The following is a 24,920-nucleotide window of genomic DNA, read 5'->3' as shown; positions in this document are numbered from 1 at the left end:
TTAAAGAATCGTGAGGACTTTGGTTTCAAGGGGATGACATGTGTAACAGGATTGAAGAGAATGTACTTCGCGTCGCAGAGACTCTGCTGGCGCAACTGCGACAGCTCTTCTGAGAACTCTCTTAGGATTTTCTTGGTCTGCAGTGCATAAATAAATAGCCCAAACTTCACACGACAGAAAATCCACGGAGTTGTACTCAGTACTTACAAAATATTTCTATGCCTTATGAATTATACAATGTCTTTTAAAATATGCACAGGGTTGAAAGCATCTGTAGGCTGAGTTTCACGATACATGTAAAACGCATGGAACAGCCGAGAAAAACATAAACAATTATAGGAGAGAAACCTGAAAGAAAGTGGACATTTAGATGTACTTGGTACAATAATATCAAACTGAATATAAAAGAAGGTTATAAGAGAGTGAACTGCAGTTGTCTGCTTTAGGTTAGAGACAAAGCGATGAATATACAAGTTCCATAAAAAGGTGGAGAATTTCTTAATCTGATGATACGTATTTTGGAGAAGAGAGGGCATGTGAAATGTGTGCAAAATTTTTCGCGGAAACACGACAAATTCTTGGAAGAAACCACTTAAAAGGCAAAGGATTAGGTGGGATGATAATACTAAAGTGGAACTATCAGAACCGCATAAACATCTGAACTAGAATAAATTACCTGAATGTCATGTTCAGTGCCGGGTTTTGCTGTTGGTTTCGGAAACTTAAGATTCTAGTTGAAAACAGATAATTTGTTATAAGAAAGTTATTACTAAGGACGTACACAATAGAAGAGCGACTCCATGGAAAGTAATTGAAATTGGAATAGATATTTGAAAAAGTGGATTAGGAATTGTTTGAAACGGCTTGGTTTAGGAAAGGCCTAAATCAGTAACGAATGCAAATGAGGACAGAAATTTATGGTTTATTATCATATACGCCTGTGTACAGGATAAGTCTTTTTGTTGTTCTTCCTTAATCCCTTCATGGCCCAGTCCAGATTTTTATATAAAAAAAGCATGTCAGTAGTGCTGAAAACCAAACAAAAATTAGAGTTTAAATAAATAAAATGTGTCGTAATTTTGGAAGAAATTCTTAACCAAATGTAGCGATAAATATAATCCTTATTTCTTCACAAAAATCCAGCAGAAGTTAGAAATAAATGCAACTTTCGCTAAGCTAAAGTAATTCTTATTGGAGAATATAATAACAACATGGCGACCGCGCGAAATTTATACTCGGCTATTAATGATATCAATAAGTAATAAACCGTGCAACAATTTGCATGGAACAAGATTCTATATGTTAACAATTATAGATAAGGCGTCACTGCAAAACAAAAATGACACGTATTAAGTTTAACCTAGAAGCAATATACACTACTTGGAACTGCGCACGTAAATGTACCAGTAAATGTTATAATTATTAATCGATAGTCTCATCGTGCATTGTATTTAAACTAAGTACACAAGTTATTTCCACAATTTCTCGATCGAGCTCTTCCGGGTCAGATAATCACAACTTACAACTTTCGTTCCTCAGCCTCAAATGTCAGAGGTTTCCTAGAACTTTAATTTATCTACACTGTAGTATAAAGTCCAGTCTAAGAGATGGAACAGGGAACTGCCAATTACGAATAATTGTCTTGATTTTATGCTGTAACCCAGTGTTTATGCACATGATTGTACCTAATTTGTTGCCTGTTCATTATTAGCAGAAGTCTCAAGAGGAATGCCTCTCTTCCTCATCAAGACGGAAAGTGGAGCACATGCTAAGTTCCCTTGTAATACGGCAGGGAATTAATATTATGATTGCGCTGAAACAAATAATGTTAGAGCCAGCGTTCACGGAGAAGGAAACCTCTTCAACTTGCTGCTTAATTACGTTCTTACTCCATTTTTAAGGAATCATTAATGACTGGTTATATATTTATAAGACTTAACACAGAACGCGGCTATTCAATACCAAACACTAAGTGATATCAGACTAGGGGTAAGAAATTACTTTTCTATGATCTGTGTCAATAAACACATTCATATTTGAAGCAATACGATAGCGTTCAATAATAAATGCGGATTACGGAAAAAAAACAACCAATCCAGTTCAATGGAGCATTGTTCTTCTTGAGAAGCTGATTGTCGTTTATCTAGCCAAGTAATTACGTGCCCTTTAAACAACTCGAACGTTCAGTTTCGTCAAAAGTTCCTATCCTGAGCTGGTGAATACAGTCTAAATACTAACACTCTATTTATGTAATACCCATTTTAATATTATCCTTCCGTTAATCTGTAAAATATTCTCGGGACATCAGCCATGTCAGATGTTTAAAACTTGCAGATGTTTCGAGGATACTTATCCTTCCGTATGGGAATAGGTTTTCAAAATCATCCGTTCTTTTCAGATTTCCCTTCCAACATTTTGTCAGTATCTCTTACCTGTTCAGTGAGTGCTACATTCATTGTCCATTTTGCGCCCCTCGGCAATGTTTCGTAAGGATTATAAAGTTTTAAGGTCTTTCTTATGCAGTTTTAAACGTGCACTTACAGAAACATGTGGTATCGTGTTGTCATCATGGCCGCCATCTGACGTGTTGAAGCGTGACCTGTGACGGCCACGATGCGACTCAGATGACTCTGATGACTGCGATGACTCTGACGATTCTGATGATCCATCACGCTTGGCAGCCATTACGGTGAGGCAAGGGTCAGTGATAAGAGCGACGAGGATCATCAGTGCAAAGAATGTTTTCACCGACAGCATTTTTAAGGCTTTTTGAGATTCTAGTGTTTTTAGTGGCTGAAAAGAGAAATGTTTACTCGAATCAAAGATCACTTTAGACTGTTTCCTTACTAAATATGTGCATATTTATTTACGCCTAAGTAATTTACTATCACACACCTTCATTTGGTTGTCCATAAACTGTATTGTTAATACAACTACAATAAAATATATGGACTACCAGTAATATGTATGGTTGAGGCAAATTATGAATTATCACGCTAAATTCTTTCGTTTTAGGAGAAACTTCTGTAATTAACAAAGACGTATTATGTAAAACTCAATATCATTCCCCTTTCTTTAATGAAATAAGACACAAAATCGAAGTTACAGGTAGTGCATTTTCAACAACAAGAATCATAACCAACAACTTATTATGATCTCTAGTGTAGAAAACCCGTTGAAATTCAACGACAAATAATTTATTTCGTATCCTGATTCCTTACCTTCCTTTATCCTTTGTCCCTGTCCTGTCTTTACGTCCTTACTTCTTCTTCCCGTATTAATTTCCAATTTATTTCATACATCCGCCCAGTCGTCATTCCCATTTAGATTTGAAACCTCTCGTTACAGGACAACGACAATGAATCTTTTCAGCCGTGATATTAGCTGCGTTATTTTAACTTTTTTCCCCCTGAGCTACGATTAATTTGCTTAAATATTATATGCATTATACATATACGTGATCTCGTCCACGACTTCTTAAGTAACATAAAAAAAGTTGCATTGAATCGCATTGCTAGTACTTACAGATAGGATATCAGACAGCAGAATGACGTGACCTGGGGAACATGAGTTCTTATATACTACCAATCCGACCTAAATGTATTCGTCACAAAATTATTACACTGTAAACATAACCTATTGGTGTAATTAATTTTCATTAACGTTAAACTAAATTAATTAACTTCTCAATTCCATATAAGGGCTCTCTGAATTTATTGATTATAATTTTTACTAACTGCTCTTGCTATACCCAGATAAAAATATCAACAAACATTCATACTCACTAGTATTTCGAAGACAAATGCTGACGCGCAAATGAGAATGAAATAAGCCTGTAAAAATTTTATTATCAAGAAATGACAAATGTTTGTACTGCGGTTGGAACGACGAAGATATTTTACAGCTATAAGTAATCGGCATATAGGGAAAAAAGTACTTGAGAGAAAAAAAGTTTACTTATCTGTGGAAAGATCCAAATTACGACAAAAAAGTCGAAGACTATTTTATGAGGTTCCAGTTGCTGTAAATTATTTTAAAAATTCACCACAGAATGTTTTATACTTTGAGAATGGTGAATTTTAAAGATAAGTTTTGCAGTGCAGTAGTGATGTCACGTGACAGCAAAGCATCTGGATATAGCATGATCGAAAGAAACCAAAATTCAACACAATGTATACTCATGTGGTTTACAAAGTATAGTTAAACAACCAAAGAATCAATCAAGAGACAATTTACTAAAGTTCTAGCTTGATAATATTTACCCTCAGCCTAAGTTATTAAAGCTATTAAGTATATATTAAATCTTGTCCGTCTAATCAAAATAATTCTTATTAAATATTAAAATATTACAATAATTAACATTTCAACATTTAAAATATTTAAAATATTAAATGATGTTCTTTATCGAAATATTCGATTTACATTAGACCATCATTTTTCATGTGAAATGTTAATTATTGTAATATTTTAATATTTAATAAGAATTATTGTGATTAGACGGACAAGATTTAATATATACTTATTATATCACAATATGACGCAACTTTACCATCTTATAAAGCTATTAAATTAATTATAGCAAAATGGATGGACATACTGCACACAAAAGTAGTCAAAATATCTCCAGGAAAAGGACAGCTCGGAAAACCTGGGAGCAGACGGACAACAATATAATGTGTAAGACTATGGTGTGGATTCAAGTAGCTCATTATATAGTTCAGTACAAGACCTTAGTGAATAGGGCAATGAAAATCCGTATTCAATGAAAGACGAGAACATGTTGACGAACTGACGAAATATGATTTTTTTGAAAGACCTTGCTCTACTGAGTTAAGGCAACTGTTGTGTTATTAATAGGTACCATTAAAAGATAATGTAATTATTATTATTTGTAGTAGTAGTAGTAGCATTATTATTTACGCGTAATACTCACATTAAAGTAATATCACGTATAAAGCATTTGTAGCGATGAATATTAATTCCCCTTGCTCTCAGACGTAGATTCTGAAGTATCATCAGCTGTCAAGGACCCCTGAACTAAGAAACTGGCTAAAGCTAGTAGACCCAGAACATGCAAGTCTTAACAGATAGCATTATATTTTGATGTTCCTTGCGCTCCAAGTATTTTAAAATATCTGCACAGAAACACCGTAACAAATATTTATAATGGAAATTCTTTCCACAAGGTCTGAAGGTCAATCAACATAAGTTTATCTTTTGACATTGAATACGACTGAAGGAATAATTATAAAATATCGAAATACGCTTATCGTCTGTCAACAGACAAACGGATATTCCACATATAAAAATCTAAGATGATATCTTAATCAGGAAAACATTTAAACCTAAGAAGTGTTAACACTATCATCAATTTAATATACTCTTAATATACGCAAAGTAAAGCAGACGTAAATTTGGAACTTAATATTTATTAAAACCGAGTCATTTGGGACCGCATAAAACATCAGAGACTGCCCCAAGAGGGCCGTACGCCCGGAGGTTTACACGCCTGGTTTACATTATGTTCAGGTGTCACATGAATTGAAGGGCCCCGGTGTAAATAATGGAAAAATCTTTCATAATTCGTTAGCGATACAGCGTCCCAAAATAACGTTTTGCGTAACATTTCCCGATTTGGGCCATAAACACACATGTACTGTTTTTTCTTCTGAACAATATTCTTTATCTATAAATTCTGTTTGGTAACTGCGACATCCGAGCCACGGCACGTGCGCAGTCTTGAAATCTGGGAAACAAAATCTGATTCACGGGATCGACTCTTTAAAGCCCAATGGTAACTATACATACCACTTGCTTCAATAATCAGTAACACTTTCCAATCACTTAATATTTACATTATAAACATGTTAACTGCACTTAGCCTATCATTTCAGTATTTAATTTAACAATAAAAGTGAATATGTTATCTGTGATTCTGGTTTTCATTGAATGCATAATGCCTATATACTGGCCTAGTTGTTTGTTTCGAAACTCCACGTCATGGTTATTTATCAGACGATAATTTTGAAATCAGAACATTTACGAGTCACGGAAAGGTCGTGCTCCATGAGCTCAGATGCAAACAGCTTTCAAAGATAGCTTCAAGACTTGGTCGTAAAAGTATGTAAGTGCCAAGAACATAGAATATAATTTTGGTGGAGTAAATAATTCTGGAACACCAAGAAAAGAAGATAGATTCTAGGCTATTCATGAACAGTGATTGATTTTCGATATTTTAAGTGGCAAGCATGTATTACGAGTCTGTCTTCCGTAAAGCTAATTTTTTAATATAAACGTTTTCCTTAATATAGCTTTTTAATGGTAACACAATCTTATCTGATATTTTGAATTTGTATAAATTGTTATATCTAAGGCCTATAACAATTTCAGTAGAGTTATGAAGAAACAGATAAGAAGAGATAGCTGTCAATGGACCCACAATAAGTACCTACGGGGTGGATGACAGGAATTCGACTCCCGGTAGGGACAGGATTTTGTCTATTCGTCACCGCGTCCAAGCGAATCCAGGGCCCACTCAGCCTTATATCCAGTTGGTGCTTTGGGGTATTTAGTTGGACGTAACACAGCCGAAGATTCTATCGTCGGCGTTACGAATGTGTGGAGCTCTATCAAGTTTTCATGGTGTGGTACCTGCTTAAACGTAATGACAACTTTGCCTTTTTATCTTAAAAAAATCATTAATTATTCGTCTGGAGCCTGTAGACGAACTGCGTGTGTCTAGTCCCCTCAATTAATCTCGACATGAACTTCACGGCACCGGAGAATTCCCTATATTAGTAATGTCTGTGTTTAACAGCACCAAACTGACGGCCATGTAAATTCTAGAAGTGGAAGGAACATTAGTGTCATTCAGTTTAAAATGTTATAAAGTTATGTACGTATATTTTATTGTAGATTGTAAATTTTTCTACTGTAAAGGAATAACAGATTTGTTTCTTCATAGTCATCATTTGTTCAGTATGTCAATGCCATGCATAGATTACATATAAAAAATGCACTTTTATCGCATCGTGTTGGCCTATGACGTCAATTACCAGAAACGCAAACCACCATTTAGGTCGACTACGAAGTTAGCGAAAATTGCTAAAATATATTACGAAAGCAGTACCTATCTGTGTATTTAAAACAACGCAGTAACCACAATATCCGTTTCAATCGATTAACCATTAGCATGGAAGACGATAAAATTCCCACACTGTATCGCGGCTAGCAGTACAATTACCACAGCAATTACCATAGTAACGTCTTATCAGCAACAAGTGGTTTAAAGAGCTGTGTTACTCCTGGAGCTGTAGTGCAATAATACAAATTCGTGGCATTATATAACGTGAAGAAAAGCGGTCGATAAGTTTTTAATTTGTTCCAGCCAATTGCTGAAGTCTGAAGAATTACATCAGACATATTTATAACAGAATTAACAAATCATGTAGATAAGATTTATTTACTTCAGGTCCTGTGAAACGTGACATCGTAACTGTATAAGATTTGACCAAGTGCGATGTAAAAGCAAGTTCAGTGCTAAGGTGACATACGCGAGACTGTGCGCGCGTTCAGAGACACTCAAACATGAAATTTGTGTACCAAATTATTTTGTGTGTGACAATGGTCACATCCATGCATTTCACACCAGTTCAGGGTCAGTTATTTAATTTAGGGGTTTTGGACCGGATAAGAAACATCGTTCATGGAGTACTTTATAACACATCCAATCAACAGTCTCAGTACACTTCTAAACACTTCCCAACAGTTCAACCCTTAACGCAAGGTACACTGGCCTACATTCCAGTTTCTTCTGAAAGTGTTCAGCATCAAGGCGCAATAACCCAAGATTCAGGTAACGGAACTGTACAGGGTGTGCCAGAGAGCAGGAGCATGATACGAGCACCGCTCAGAGACGGAGGGTGTGAGACTGGCTACCGTAAAGTTAACGGGCAGTGCAGGAAGGAGTACGGACGACGACGAAGAAGGCGCTGATATTCAGGTGGGTCACAGCAAAGTTTCTCAACCCGTGTGCCGCGACATTTGAATTCAGGTCCATTAAGACGCATATGATGACACATTACGCGCGCACTGTAGTAAAACAGCAAGATCTGGTTCAATCCTGTTTCGTCAATGTTGTTCTTTTGAGTTCTGACTTCTTGTGGGCTTGTGGTAGATACCATCGTCACGAAGAAATACACTGTCCCCATCTTCAGCCCCGAAGAGGGAGTCAGTATGTTCTCTCCAAACGTTGGTATCTGCCTATAAGTCTACAAGGCTTCACAACTCAGAACAACATGGACATATTTACCGCAGTGAGAAATTTATATCTCATACAGTTCCATTTTGTCTTTAATTAATGTTCCTGCGTCCATATTTTAGTGTTTATTTTTATTTACAAATGTTTCATGATGCACATTTTCGGAACACATATTTTTATGTTAAAGTTTGAAAAGGTATAAACAAAGTATTTTGCTTTGATTTTGGTCCCTCTTAATTTTTTATGTTCGACGTATGTCTTCGTTGACAGATATCTTGTTTTCGGTTCGTTTGCTCCTTTAATTAAACATTTTAGCTGCTCGAAAACTGAATTAATAAGTTCCAATTAAATATATACGAAAACATTATTTCCCCACTGAAAAGTTTAACATGGATTAAGTTTAATTATTAGATCGGACTTAACTATATGCACCCCATACTGACTTAATGACTGACTGGCTGACTAAGTTACTAACCCTATGATGCGTGATCCGTATGGAAAAATTAATAGTTTTCTTAGATGGTCAAGAATTTTCTCAACTTTTAGGGAACTGCAAATGTTCCATATCAGGAGTTAAATAAATCCAGACCATATCCTCGAACCCTTTTCCTTGAAGACTCGCTTTAATATAATTCATCTTCACCTAGATCACCTCCGTGATCTTGGGTGTTCCGATTAACATTTTCTATATATTTATTATTTTTATGTCGTTCAGTTATAGACCCATTCAAATTCGCTGTTTAACAAGAGCTATATGTTGATACTAGACAAAACACAGCTCTTACATTAACAAGGCCACCGCCTGATAGCACGTGGAGTGACACGGAACTCGATGACCTTAGAAGCTCGGGTCAGTATGCTGCAACTTTCTAGTCATTTCTGCTCCAAACCAATACGCGGGTTCCACTGCGGACGTAGACAGATCACACGACCACCGTTTTTCACCATTATGCATGTTTCACCAACTGAGTTTATTGTACCTTGGCTTTCTTTAATTGTCTTCATAAAAGACTGTAACAGCGGTTTAGTGTGGAGAGTTCAGAATAAAGACTCTGGGGAGATAAATGTGTTCAACTCAGCAGAAGACGTTCACACAGACGACGTAAGTCTTGAAAATGACACTTTACAAAGTCTATTTGCTATATTTTCTCATTTAGATTTTAATACAGGATCCAGTGATTTTTTAACACCGGATCAAACTGGCCCATTATTTGAAAACAACAACTCGAGAAGACACAGTGTCTCCAGCATCAGCATATCAGAAGAAAATCCCGAACATTTGTTCAGCAATTTGTACGAAGATTTGACGCCATCAGACGTCAGCACAGCTCAGGAAAATACAGCAAATACTCATTACAATCAAAGATTGACCAATTTAGAAGAGACTTTAGGATCACAATTGCAGCGAGAAAACTTGGGGCATGAATTCTTTGCTGGCGAAAGTGAGGATATATCGAACGATATGGAATTTGATGAGACAAATAGAGCAATTTCCTGGGAATCTCTACAGAACACTGAGGATACGTTACTAAAATGGCCGGGGAGTACAAATATAGACCTATCACCAGAACAGGATAATTCAAGAGTCCGCGGTGAAGACTGGAGGATCACCTATCAACATCATACTGGTGACTGGTCCAGTGGTTATGAAAGATATCTAATTAATAAAATGTTGGATCAGGAGTGGTTTCCTTGGAGCTCTGACATGTCTTCAGAGAACACAAGTGAGGCAGACAAAATGGAATTTGCTTGTGTAAATAATGAATTGTGGGAAAAGTTTAGTACTACTGTACGGAACCGATACAAGGACTGCAAATTTACGTGTGACTATGAGGGCGTGTCTGAGGGAAATTCAAGATGGAAGCGCTTCATAATAAGAATTATGGGATGCAGGAAAGGTAGAAGACGTGTTAGAAGATCGTGCAGACTGGAGTGGGGGAAGTCTCGTAGAAATAAAACACATCCCACTGTTTAGCATTTGTATTTCAGTTGGTAGGGTAACTGACATGCACAATGGTTTTTGTGTTAATCATTCTTATGTTGTAAGCCATATCGAAAACGACAGCTCAGTAAAGTTAAGTGACTGGGAAAAAGGTGGGCGACCTTAATTAGATTTTAGATGGCATTGTAATATTTAATATATATTCTTGTATGATAACGAAAAATAAGTTTATGGTGCCATCATGGTTATTCCAATTATATATAATAACTTGTAAGCCAGAATGTTGGTTTTATACGAAACTTGGCATGAACATCATACCGCTGGAAGTTACCTTACCTGCGTATATTTTAATGTAATATAATTATTATATCAAAATGGACGTGTGCATTTCAGAAGTTAGACTAATGTAACGTCCTGAAAATTAGTGTGATAACAGACCGTCTAATAAATATGAAAATTATGCACTTAAGTTTTCTAAAATCTGAAACAAAATGACTGCCAAGAATCAATATTTAGCTTTCGGTTTGATGGATAGTAAAAATGAATCATTGGGAAAATACTGTATGGGGATCGATAATAAACATAACTGAAAGTACTGTCTTGTTTGTTAACAATTACGTATAAGGTAACGGTGAAAATATGAGAACAAAATAATTCTATTGCCAGAGCTACGTTAAAATGCAGACAGTGTACTTCTCCGAAACTTTGGTACGTAACTACGACCCTATACAGCGTCACAACTCAGAGACATCATCGGGGCGATGACGAAGGCAGCAAGGACGTCTGAAACGTCCGTAAATTTCTATCACACTACACGGCGCGCAACAACCCAGAAGACAGCCATCTTCAGCCTCACCGCCGTGAAAACCTGAAATCCTACCTATTATTAATAATAATTAATTTTTTTAAAGTCTCATACATAAGTGGAACTATGTCAAGGAAATGTGGCATCACAGGTTCATTAAAAGAATTTATTTTGTTTTCACGTGCAGATCGACTCATCCAGTGGGCTCAAAGACTTTTCCCCTGGGGTAAAGCAGCTATAATTATTATCCGTCTAGTTCCCAAGTTAAGAATGTGTGTAGCTTCACTGCCACGTCTCTTATACTCCTTCTAGTTAAAAAGTTTTTTCAGCATGACGATTAGAAACAGGGATAACTTTACATTCATACTTAGATAAAAACCCCGACGTTTCGGAAGGTATTTGTACTTAAAAATATCAATGCAGAAAAGCAGAAGATTTTGAAAGTCTCGATCTTATAGACAACAACGACTGTGCTTATAGAGTGAGAATATTTGTTATTTATTTACTCAAGGACAAATTTTGATGATTGTGTTATAATCTACACGCAAAACCTGTTAGTGGTCTTGAAACTTAACTTGAGGTTTTATAAACATAGTCCTCTAGTGAAAACAGACGGATTCTAATGCTGAACGCAATCTGAGCCTTATGAGGAGTTTTACTGCACAGAATGAAATTAATTATTATAACAGACTGAGCAAAACATCCGTAAAAATCGGTGGAAAAAACAGGATTTCAGGAAATTGCTCTGGTTCTGGAAGTGGAAGGGGATGTGGTACTTTTTCTTGCGCTGTGTACAGTGTGTTCCCTTAAATACATTAAGATGCTTCTGTACGGTGTCAACCTCTTAACAGCACATACTGTGGTAGATGACAGCCACGACCGGTTACATGAAGACGTACACGTAATACGGATATCTGTCTAGTCTTCCAGTTACACCGACAGGCGACAATCTGATCTGCCTTGTGTGTATCCGTAAAACTTTCCAGAACAAACGTACAAATTGTAACAATGAAGTGGAACACAGTGTTCATGTTGTCTGCATTGTTTCTCGTGACAATTAGTGGCTTCACTATAAAATCTGGTGTCGACCGGAAGTCAAATGATTTTGGTTCGAATGTTCGTGATAAAATTAATTCGAATAAAGTTATTAACAACAATGAAGCAGTCAGTAAATTTAAAAGAAATGAAGACAAAAGTCATGAATCAGCCAATAGCGATTCTTCGGAAATTTATTTTTCCGATCAAGATTATTATTACGATGATGATTATAATGATGATGAGTTTAATAATAACGATAATACATTTGATAAAGGTGAAAAAGGCGGTGACGAAAATGAAGAAGGTAATGATGATGACATAGATGATGATGTGTCTAAATATGCTTACGATTATACGAACGATGATGAAATTTCTGACGAAAATCATAACGAAAATAAACACGAAAGCGAACTGGTGAGAGTAATTAGGAAATACGTGTACGAACCGTCTGTAGTTAAAACCACGCATGAATATTACGATGATTCTAATGATAAAGAAAAATATGACAAACAATATGGCGCCGGTCCTGATGACAGTGAAGGGAAGACGCATGAAGACTGGCCATTGTTGGAAGACGACAATGGAGTCGTAGTTGTGGTGGATTCTGCCCAAGGCGTGCGTAGCCGTGAGCAACACGGGAATCAAAGGTGCTTCTTCGGTTGGTATCTGAACGCTAACGGCATATGCGCACCTCCTAGAAATAAATGTGAACCGGGGCTCGTCCACAACAATGCAGGGGAATGTGTCGGACCCGACAATGGCTACTGGTACAAGTGATAACAGGTGGGTAAAGGAGGAGTACCAGCCATCCCATTATTCTCCGATTAACCACTTTGACTACAGAAAACGAAATACGAATGTATTTTTTATCACAATAAAGACACTAACCCTTTAAAGCTCTGAACTTTAACAAACAATAACGCCAGTAACTCTGCACATTGTATTTATGGATTTGTTTATGATTCTCAGAATTAACAGCGATTAGTTTCCTAAACAGCATCTTTGTAAAAATAAAGTGTTGTGTTTTCTATGAGGCGTGAGCTGAATTTTTAAATATTATTTAGACAAAGTTCGTGTTTCAAAGAATTAACTGAATTGTTTTTTTTTTACATTTTGATTGTTACAGGTAACTTACGGAGAGCGCCACTGAATTCATCATTAATAGGAAATTTATTCTCTGTGACCTGAATTGTCCTGATAATTTTTATATTCTTCAGAAGACTTAAATTCTCAACATTTGTTTACAAGTGTGTTACAAACTTACAAGCAGGACGTTAACACAATTCACGATGACCATCACAATCTTGTGCGTATTTTGAAGTAAAACTCCTTATGTTTAATATTACGTTTATATTAATGAAAAGCCTGCAAATATTCATTCAAATTTGAACATCCACTATGTAACATAATAGTCATAATAAACTGAGTGAACTTATTTTTTACTGTTCTGACAATCTCTCGGTACAGTCACTGCCTATGCAGCTGGAGTTCCATTCCGAAAAATTACGGATTGTCTTCGACAATATATTCACGCTCCAAGCTCCCATCCATTGAATACTGAGGTTCCTTTCCAGGGGATAAATCGGCCGGAAATTAAAGTTGACAACTCGCCTCCATCAACCATCAAAATTAAAAACACGTGGAGTTTTACCATCACTTCCGCTTTCACTTTCATGGCGACGGACGGACGATCGATGAGGTAGATAGATTGAATCAATTAATTATACACCCACACACACAATATCTTTGTGAAAGGCTTTCAATATTTTTCTTCTAACCATATATCTCAAGTGGTATTTTTACTTCAGCATCTCTGGCTAAAATTTTGTATTTATTTTTCACGACTTCCATCCGAGGCCCTGTGTAGATCTAACATTTCGTAACAAGATGGTTCCTTTTTACGAAAACGGTTTGTTTGAGAGACGTTCAATTTCTAAGCTAGACGACCACCCAAAGCAGTCACTTACATTTTTGCACCTCCATACCCCCAATCTAAAAATTCGTACAACATTTTGACTGGAAAGCCTGAGGGGAAGAGACAACTTATAAGACTTTGGCGTAGATGGAAGGACAATATTGATTTTGAATTTTAGGAAAACGGTGTTTGGGATATCATAAATGGCTGTGAATTTCTTGATTAACTGAGCGTACTATTACGTTCTCGAGGTTTCTGCTCCAAGCAGTTAGCTTTCCAGAACGCTTATTATCAGGGCGATCACATCAGGAAAGAGCGGGACATTTAGCGCGCATGGGAGAGATGAGAAATACAAAATATTCGTCGGAAAATCAAAAAAGAGGAGACCATTTACAATCACTGGGTGTTGATAGGAAGATAATATTAAAAGGGATCTAAAATAAATATGGGTGTGAGAGTGCCAACTGGATTAATCTGGATCAAAATATGATCAAGTGGAGGGCTGTTGTGCACTCGCTGATGAAGCATCGCGTTCCATAAAAGCCAGGGAGTTACTGACCAGACGAGCGAATATCAGCTTCTCAAGAAAATTAAAATTTTGTGGCACTCTCAGACTAAAACAATGTCGGTGAAGGAAGTTGTGGTATTAAAGGGAAGTTTATGCCAATAGATAATTTTACGTGAAGCAACAAAGATCCAAGACTTCCGCCACTAGGCACAGCAGAATTTCAAGACCTTCCTTATTCCAGTGAACACACATGTGGTTACAAGAACGCTCCATAAATGCAATGTTTTGTTACACGGTCTTAAGAAACACAGTAAATTTTGTTTAGTCATTAAAGTGTTGACAATGCGATGCCAGTTAAACGTGTTAATTTTATTAGGTACTTCAAAATACCACATTAAGAAATTAAAAATGGTGTGTCAGATTTAAAATATAGTGCCAATTATCATTGTTTTGCGTATGTTTTTGGAAAATAATGTTTACTAAAACAATGAACATAACAGAACGATTCTCTGCTGCAAGTGTTTTGTTGATTGTTGGGATAGACATAATTCTGTCCATTTGTAAAGCGTCTGGATTCTTCGTGCTTGGTTCACCGTGGATTATTAACGGACCAACATTAAAACCACCCTGTTCTGTTAGGCGGCACCTTAATAAGAACAATAAATGTGTCGAAAGGTTCACAATCAAACCCAAAAAGACAGATCCCTTGTTGCGAGTTCAGTACACCTTGCACCAACACAGGAAACTGTCAAATGGAAAGAAATTATATCGCTAAAAAGAAGGAAACAACTTCAAAAGTGCAACCTGAGACCCACGCTGAACTGTTTAGGCATGAATTTGGTTCAGCGACAAGAATGAATTATTTGGTAAGAAGAAAAGCGATCGGAAATGGAAAGACCAACAGACCCAGTTATTAATTATAAATTGCAGGTAAGATAATCTATTATACATAAGTAACTCTAATTTTTTTTATATTGCATTCATATGGGCAGTTACCTCAAAATGTTGTCACATAAATTATATCCGTCTTAAAATTTAGCATTTTAAAAGGCCATTTCTTATTAATCGACGACTTTAATGATTATTCAGTGAATAAGTCAATTCGTCCCTGAAGATGGCATTACGTTTCTCCTAAATGCTTGTAACTACCTACAAGAATACAAGATGACACATTCCAGGAGACCATTATTTCAACTGTCACAGCACTAAGAAACATTGAAACAACTGTGCAAAGAACCGAACAACTTTACGCAAGTTCCAAATGGACATGGAAAATCTAAAATTGCAATAATAATAATAATACAGCTGAATAGTTAACATTCGCTTTACCTCTTGAAGAAAGAACAGCGAAAGCCATTGTGGAGGGGAGAAAACGTATCCTGCCGGGAATCGAATTCCAATCGTCCAGTCCGTAGCCTAGTCACTGCACCGACTAATTTTGCTGGCTCCTGAGAGGACAAAGAGATGAAAAAAATTAAAATAAAATTTCCAGGAAGAAGTAGAGTTCTAAATTAAACTGATCAGCTCAGAATACGGTCCAGCGATCGGTTACTGAGAACACGGTTTATGATTAAAGGGGAGCTGCGGAGAAACTAGGAGTATGAGCATACAAAAATTGTTAGGTTTTCGAGGAAGGCTCTGTATAATAAAGCGAACCGGCCAGTTACTATAGTGACAACGGCTGCTGCAGACGACTAATTGTTTGTAGGTCTTCGGTAGATGAAACAGATGTTCCATTTGCGGTTATAACACTTTTGTTGTGATTCCTCTGACATGAAACATTTAATTTTATTTTCGCGAGAACATGTGTCATTTTATCTCTTAGCAAAATAAGTATTTGCGTCATCTGACGGACATCCGCTGCTAGAATGACCTGCGAATTCTTTCGGACAAAACCGCACAAGGGAATTCCTATATCGTATTTTTATTGAAAAGAACGCATCATCCTTAACATTACCACGGTATCGTTACTATTATCATTATTATCATCTAACATAATCGATATCGTTCTTGTTCCTTATTCCGGAGGTCCAGTGTTTGAATCTGATAGCAGCAATGAATATCTTGATATTTTCCCTAGGTTTCCTCGGTCCGTACACACATTTTAGAACTGTGACTCAAGATAAGCTACTGTAATTTAATTTTGAAACTTTCGAATTAATAATTCAAAGCCATCCCACCTTGCGATACTCTATAGGCATTATCTAAGCATTTGAAAAGTATTACCGTAATTCAAACACTTGGTTATGGATTACGTTGCACAGATGGAACGCCACCTTAAGCTTCTATGGTGTGTCACAAAGAATGGATACACACATTCCCATCTTATCGCAATATTCTATAGATTCCATTACTCTGACAACAGTAGGTGATCTATGTACAAAACAAAGTTTCTTTTTATGCAATATCTTAAAATGCTGAATTACGTCATCGCTCTTTATTACTTATCACGTTGTTTCAAAACACTTGCTACATACAGTTTCTAGTCTTGTGACTTATGAGACAGTCGGAAGAGTACTGTTCTCTGTGAATGCATTTTTTATATACAAACTTACGATACCATCAGTTCTTCTGTAGATAATGATTTCGAAAAAAACAAAACAAAAAAACATACGAGCGATATATTCACATTATTTAAGTGGATGGATTTTGATGCTAAGTTCAAAGTTTTGTTTACACGAATCAAGCTCTCAGTTTGAACCAGTAGGTGTAATGTGAGAGTTTACATTTCTTAGACGCCACGCTGCGTGGGAGATCAACACGAACTGCAAATATCCGTTGATCCAAAGAATGAGTTCCAGAACAGGAATATCTTCTTGTAGTGCCTTCATGTTGTGTCTCTTCTTCGGTTCTCTTCAGTGTTATTTAAGTTTGCCCCTTGGTTATGTCTATCAGTGGGGACACTACGTTTACTACCCTGCTCCATATATACTACTTCCACCACCGATTAACTCGTACGCGGAATGCTGCTGCTGTTATGAGTACGAAACTGAACAGGTGTTTCAAGAAAATCTGAAGGCCAGTAAAGAAGTCTCTTTCTCTGAAACAACAATTCAGATTACGTCAAAAGCAAACCTTCCAAGAAAACCAAAGACTAAATTTACTGCAACATTAACCACCAAATCAAAGCCTGACGCTTCAAGATCAAGTACTATTGGATCTTTACGAAAATCAACTATTAGATCGACAACAAAAGCAACCACAACGACAGCTCTAGTTTCTGAAATCTCACACGAATCGACTATTAAATCAGAAGCAGAATTAACTACTAAATCAACAACAAAAGCAGCTGAGACCACAACAAAAACAACAGAGTCTACAACAGAATCAACTACTGGATCCACAACAAAAGCAACTGAGGCCACAACAAAAACAACAGAGTCTACAACAGAATCAACTACTGGATCCACAACAAAAGCAGCTGAGACCACAACAAAAACAACAGAGTCTACAACAGAATCAACTACTGGATCCACAACAAAAGCAACTGAGGCCACAACAAAATCAACTATTAAATACACAACAAAAGAAACTGAGACAACGACAGAAACAACAGAACCAGTTCTTGATTTTACTGAAAATAATTTTACCTTAACTACTGACGACGGAAATGAATACGTAAGTGAAAGACCTACTGGAGCATCAACAGAATCAAATGTTGAAGACAACCACACGTTAATTACTGCGCCGGAGATGGAATCGACAACTGCAAGTTACTCGTTGATAACCAGTGACCTTACTACACAATTCAGTGTGGACGTCTCCACTCAATATGAAGAAATGACGCAAAGTGAAGACTTGGAAATCCCTGACGTTGAGCCACAATGAGTTATATAGCACGTAAACGGTGAAGAAAATACACATGAATGCTAATAATTTCTCAGGAGATACAATCTGATCGAGGTAATCAATTTAGAATTATCAATAATAATTTAATGTAAATGTCAGTCAAAATTATGTTTCAAATTATTTTACGTTTAAAGCACAAAATTGTCATGACGTTAGGGTGATCACTAGACTTTGTCTTCTCTGCAGTTGAACCAATTACAGACAATTCCAAAAGTTTATGAAGTTTGCTCATATCACTGGGATATGACCTTTGTCATATGTTTTATAATTACATTCAAATGGTAGCTTCAAAAGCAGTTTATAACGTTTAACTTTTAACCCGAAGTATAAATACACGACTTCGAAATCAAAGGAAAGTAGCCCTACATCTATCAAAGTAATGTAAATTTCATAAATATATTTACAGTATTAAGTCTTAGAATATTATAAATAATTCAGCCAAATAATCGATGAATTAGAAATGAACTTTTCGGATAAATGCTGTATATCAATTACCAAGGTAGATCCTGATGATGGAGAGAGCAGGGTCTCCAAAACTTTGCTTTTATAACAGAACTTGACGCGGTTGTACACAGGGGATGAGTTTAGTGCATCATTTTAGACCACTTGCTTACTTATAAGTATTTTTTTTATATCAGACCAAAACGAACCAAAATAAAATTACATCCACACCTTTAGAACAAATCTGACTGCCATCCGTTCTGAATTAAAACATGCGGACAGATGGACATGCACGATCTCTAAATGACTTTACGTTTGGCAAATAATTATTAAATTATCCTGCATAGTATAAACCCTTTTATTGGTATTCTGTATCATTTTCAGCGTCACTTGACATAAGTTCAAAGCATTATCTTCATTTCGCAAAATTTCCATTTCCGAACATTTATCACCAGATGTCATGAACTTTCAGTCAGACTATTGCCTGTCAGAATCTCTTTGGAATGACCTCTTGGTTTCGGGTATCAGCATAATACTTATAAGGGATAAATAATTGGTCGAGGGCATTTATATCAATACAAGATTAAAATAAAATAGAACAGATTAATATTATTTGCGATTGGTTACTTCAGTGATTTGAAGAATTATATAATAGGCCTGAGCATAATGACCTATATAATAACGATTTATATTACTGTATCATTTTAGCGTGTTCACTCGGAAATTCTTCAATACTGTTATAGAAACTATTCTTGTGGTTTAAAATACATATAACATAGTGATTGAAATGAGTGTTGGTCGATATACATTTCTAGCCGCATTTGTTTGTGCAGTTTTAATTATAAGACAGAAAACAATATTTTCAGATGGATTTATGATACCCCCGTACCAATACCACGGTTTTATGGGTGGGAACTACTTCCCGTGTAATTGGGGGTACAGTTACTGTTCCTATATGCCTCAAGATTATTATTATTATGATAACGGATGTACAGATGGCTGTGACTATGGTGCAGAGGGATGTTCTCCTTGTGACCCTGAACCACCATGTTTTCCTGAACATCAAAGTGGTACTGAACCACCAAGTGGTACTGAACCACCAAGTGGTTCTACACCACCAAGTGGTCTTGAACCACCAAGTGGTTCTACACCACCAAGTGGTCTTGAACCACCAAGTGGTTCTACACCACCAAGTGGTCCATCAAGTTCTCCTGCACAACCAAGTGTCACTACAGAAGAAAATGATTCTCTTGGATTTGGTGGAGTAACTGAAGCCCTCATAGATCACAGAACTGACGTCAATGAGGAAGAAAAGGAAAACGATATAGAAGAGGAGGAGGAAGAAGATGAAGACGAAGAAGACGAAGAAGAAGAAGAAGAATATTATAATAACAATGACGATAATGATGATGCATGATAGAAAAGGAACGGAAGCCATCTTGCGGGATTGTCAAGTAGGTAAGTTTTGGTACTATATCACAGTATCTGTAGCCAACATGAAGTGGTGTAATTTCTTTAATGTGAACAAATAATAGCTACGTCTTATGGATGTGCGTATATTTGAATGTTTCATCTACAGAACTCTCTAAATGAAATACAATTTCGTATAGGAGTTACACGCTGAAAGTTATAAAGCAAATTTAATTATGATTGTTATCACTTCACTGTGAGACTCATTTTACTTTATACTCTAATCGATACCTGTCAGTATTTAAAAAGAATATCAATCGTGGCACACAATGTAAGTAAAGAAAGTTTTAGAGAAAAGGTGTAAAATAAGAAGAAGCAACGCACGGCGGCGTGTACCGCGATTATATGTAACTGATTAGCCTAAAGACTTCAGATTTTTATTTAAAAAAAACGTTAAAACCACCACTAGAAAAAAAAAGTGCTTTGATTTTGCTTCAACAGCAGTGTGATAGATTACAAATTACATAGGAACTGGAAAACTATAAATAAATCTTTGAAAAGGTGACGTCTGTTCAATGTGGCCTAATCCTAAAATCGAATGAAGACGAAAGGTCGCCGGACACTCAGTGTATATGGACACAGAAAGGTTAACTACAGTCTTAAAGTCTGGAACATAAATATTCAAACAGCAGCCTAAAAAATGCATAAAAACTGTATATTTAAATAAATTCTTAGTCCAGCTGGGTAATAGGGAATTAAAGTTATTGCAAAAGTGATTATTATGCAACAGGTTTTTTTATTCTTTGGGTCAATATTTAAACGCGATTTTAAGTGTTATATTGTTCATACATATATTTATTCTTCAAGTCTATACACAAACCATTTTAATATTGATGTTAAAAATTAAAATTGATATAAATATTTCGCGCTATTCATCGTTTCCTCGATGTTACAATTTGCGCTATATATTACAACATGTTTCGATGTCTCAGCATCATCTTCAGGTTTTATTTTTAAAACTATTCTATATTTTTTTTAATGCACGCTTTTCAGTAATTGTAGATTGTAGGTTGTAGTTGTGGATGTTCCTTTTATCTTCTGATTCTTTTGCATATTATGTGGCGTATTATGTTATTTGTTCATTATTTCTGTGAAATTATCAACAATATAATTAACATTATTAATATTATTTATATGTAAATGAGTTTGGATATTGTTATGAAAATTCACTATAAACATAGAAACACAATAACATACCATATCAATTTTAATTTTTAACATCAATATTAAAATGGTTTGTGTATAGACTTGAAGAATAAATATATGTATGAATTGAAAACACAAACATGACGCATCTAAACTATAAACTTAATGTTATATTGTTGTTTAATTTTTAGTATCTGTTACAGCCATTTTTGTTCCGAATCCAATGTATTTTCTTTTCTTTCTTTCTTTCTTTGCGAATTCTATACAGCATTGCACTAATATATTTATTTATTTCCGTCTATACACAAACTTAGTTGTTAAAATTGGTGTTATTAAAGCTAAAACTTTAAAATTTGGCGCTCATCATCGCTATTACGATGTTACAATTTTAGCGCTCATTATTTTATTTCACAACATGTTTCAATGCAACTGCATCATCTTCAGGCTATTTTCGTCTTTAAAACTAATGTATATTTATTAATGCAACTATCATTGCTTTGTTTGTTTTGTAGTTTTCATTTTTGTAGGTTGTTTCTTTTTGTTCTTCGTCGTGTTTTGTATGTTTTAGATCAGTCGTTCTGTAGTCTGTGAAACAATTAATTGACATTCGAATTATTAATTATTTATATGAAAAAGAGTTTGGAAAATAGAAAATATTTATAAAATATAGAAATATAAGATCCATACCAGAGTTGTGATGAAAATGAAAACTACAAAACAAACAAATCAATGATAGTTGCATTAATAAATATACATTAGTTTTAAAGACGAAAATAACCTGAAGATGATGCAGTTGCATTGAAACATGTTGTGAAATAAAATAATGAGCGCTAAAATTGTAACATCGTAATAGCGATGATGAGCGCCAAATTTTAAAGTTTAGCTTTAATAACACCAATTTTAACAACTAAGTTTGTGTATTGACGGAAATAAATAAATATATTACTGAATTAAACACAAACATGACGCATTTAAACTATAAATTCAATAGCATTGTACTGTCTTTTACATTACGGAGAAAATTTATCTATGCTGATAATTCGTCAGTATGTACTGAAAGCATCAAAATGAATTAACATAAGGGATCCGATGGGCAGGCAGTTCTAGGAGGATCAATTTCAGTGAGTCCTAAGCACTTATAGTTAAAATACGAATTTATGGAGTAGTATTAAGATTGTTATTAATATGTGATTATATTTTGATTATCACTATTACTATCATTATGCTCAGAACTGTTACTGAATTTGCCTCTGAACAAACAAAAGTATCTGTGATGTTTATATACAACACCATTAACAATGTTACCAAACGTTAAATATTATGTATCAATAATTTCCCCAGTTACAGCAAAGAATATTTAAGTTTTTGGTATAGCATTCTCTCAAGTCAGAAATAATACACTTTAATGACAGCGGAAATTTTATAAAAGATCTTTATCTGCTTCACATTGGATCCCATTTTACAGTGACCACCTGCGGAAGTAATTGTCTATCCATTGTACAAATAATCCCAACCATTCCAATCATTCGCTTGTTGACAAGTGTCATGTCGACAGATGTGTTATCGGCGCAGTTCAGCATGACATACCAGGATCTCGGCGTCAAAGTTCAAGCAAACCAACACTCAGTGAGAAAAATTATACCCTACACATGGTCAGAACCGGACCAGTTATTGTTTGTGGTGCCAGTAACTGAAAGTGTTTTGACACATTGGGATGTTATGTAACAGAGAAGTGTTTATGAACGCAACGCAAAGACATCTGGTCAGGTTTGAAGCGTGTGGAACTTCGTATTGTACCTTTCATTAGCTGTAATTTGGACTATGGACATACAAGTTCAGTAACGGAGTTTACTTTTACCGAATGTTGTGAAACGAACGTCGTAATAAGGTTAGGAAAAGTGTTATCTACATTGTAACAATGAAATTACTAGCATGTTTGTCATTTAATTATGTTGGGTTGGTGTTGCTGACACTGAACAATGGTGTGTATAATATACCTATTTCTGGAGAATACTCATTATACGATTCTGACAGTGCAGAAGATGTAGGACTGACATTTTCAGACTGTATAGAAAGTGAAGATTGCATGAAACTCTTCACAGACAACGGAAATAAAGTTGGTAGGATTATTGTCGACTTAAACACCAAAAGCAATTGTACAACTGAGGTAAATACCGATAAAAATGCGATGCCAAACGATGCACAAGTTTTAACTCGATCAACAGAGAAGAAACTGAATAACAATACATATAATGTAACATCTACAACAGAAAGAAATTATGAGTTTAATGAGGTTGTTGAATCCGAAATCAACGGTTTAGTGTCTTCGAATGTTTTTAATAACGACATCGATGAACTGGTTTTTGAGAAAAGTGACGCCATTGACGGCCATGTTGGAGTCTCATTAATCGATGACGTTCATTATGAAGACATACCAGGAATTTTAATAATATCTATTGTAAATTACGATGGCGAAACTCGTGATATTGATGTGGGAAATGCAGCTGAAGTAAGTGGTGATGAAATTACACTGGACTTCAACAGCGCTGTCCAAGCTCTCGCGGATTTCATAGACAACATGTCTTCAGAAGATGGTATGGAATGGACTGAAGATAGTGAATTTGAAGATCCTCACCGAATTGTGGAAGACGGTTACATTTTCTACGATATGGGTAAGATTATATTTTATACATCTCTTTTTTTCCTTCATTTTCTGATCATCAACTCCATACACGGTTATGTAAGAGAAGGAAACTTTGTTATTGCGACATTTCGTGATACAGGCTGTGTGCAGCGTTTTAATAAGAGCGACTTTTCAGCATTTATGGCGCCAGGTCACCCTGATATAGTTATCTCAGTTGCGATAGTTTCCGTACTACAACTCGCATAAGGAAGATCCCCTTTGTGTCATCAGATTTGGCGTTAAGTTGTGGATGTTACATTAATGAGAAAATAGCTTTAAATTGGGTTATTGTAATTTTTAACTTAATTAAAACTAAAATAATGGTGTAATAATTTAAGTTTGCAGACTATCTGGACATAAAAATTTGATAATATTAAAAAAATTTGCAGTACGTATTCGCTTTAATACTAGGATTTAACCGCAAATAAATCTTAAAATCATTCAGCACGCTTAATCATAAATAAGTTTGGAGATTCCTGGGGAAGAATTATCTCAATAAAGGCTTCCTCTATTTTTTTAAAATTTAGATTAGATTAAACAGTAGTCTCAGTAGACACAAGTATCCTGAGAGGTCCAACAGAAAACTAGGTTAAACTGGAATGTTCCCACTTTAATATTATTCTTAGATAATAGTGTAAAGTAGTTGGCCGGCGTTTCTACTAATAAAAGTTAATTAAGGCATGAGCTACAAATTTAGGACAAATTTTAATAATTATATCACATAATACAATAAAAATGTACACAGTGGAATCACAATTAAACATAAAACGTCTTCTTTATCAGAAAATGTCTCTATTCCTGGGAATACAGAATGAATAGCAATGTTGAATTATTTCTAACAAACGGAAAATATCTAACGTAGA

At 35.5% G+C, this 24,920-nt stretch overlaps 2 protein-coding genes across 21 annotated transcripts in view; one reads left to right on the top strand and one right to left on the bottom strand.

The window, feature by feature from the left end:
- Positions 1-902: 902 nt before the first annotated feature.
- Positions 903-24,920, bottom strand: part of LOC110837590 (uncharacterized) — an 83,310-nt gene continuing 59,292 nt past the window's right edge. For 6 of the 13 annotated variants that reach the window (XR_015537008.1, XR_015537006.1, XR_015537011.1 and 3 more), the window contains 3 exons: positions 15,798-15,916; positions 2,542-2,793; positions 903-1,028 (listed from right to left, as the gene is read on the bottom strand). Coding sequence is in view for 1 of the 13 variants with exons in the window: in XM_022079873.2 (XP_021935565.2) it covers positions 1,020-1,028; positions 2,542-2,793; positions 3,526-3,557; positions 3,786-3,921 (429 nt within the window). In the remaining 12 variants the exon portion in view is untranslated. Of the gene's footprint in view, positions 1,029-2,432; positions 2,794-3,525; positions 3,558-3,785; positions 3,969-4,597; positions 4,616-4,933; positions 5,056-5,808; positions 5,943-15,797; positions 15,917-16,694; positions 16,710-24,920 lie in introns of those variants that run through there. The other 7 variants (XR_002545748.2, XR_015537009.1, XR_002545745.2 and 4 more) reach the window with 7 other exon arrangements.
- LOC110837589 (uncharacterized) overlaps positions 5,780-24,920 on the top strand; it is a 29,121-nt gene continuing 9,980 nt past the window's right edge. Inside the window, exons 1-3 of one of the 8 annotated variants that reach the window (XR_015537003.1) lie at positions 5,780-5,794; positions 6,391-8,002; positions 13,172-15,398. Coding sequence is in view for 4 of the 8 variants with exons in the window: in XM_022079872.2 (XP_021935564.2) it covers positions 23,293-24,046 (754 nt within the window). In the remaining 4 variants the exon portion in view is untranslated. Of the gene's footprint in view, positions 5,795-6,390; positions 8,003-13,171; positions 15,399-16,796; positions 18,372-18,394; positions 20,217-22,929; positions 24,047-24,920 lie in introns of those variants that run through there. The other 7 variants (XR_002545741.2, XR_015537002.1, XM_087355560.1 and 4 more) reach the window with 7 other exon arrangements.

Source organism: Zootermopsis nevadensis, unplaced genomic scaffold (genome assembly GCF_977971745.1).
Source record: "Zootermopsis nevadensis isolate Lab colony 2312 unplaced genomic scaffold, Znev_1.0 Znev_ptg000024l, whole genome shotgun sequence".
NCBI lineage: Eukaryota > Metazoa > Arthropoda > Insecta > Blattodea > Termopsidae > Zootermopsis > Zootermopsis nevadensis.
The sequence above is the reverse complement of the archived record's forward strand: the minus strand, read 5'-3'. Positions and strand labels throughout refer to the sequence as shown.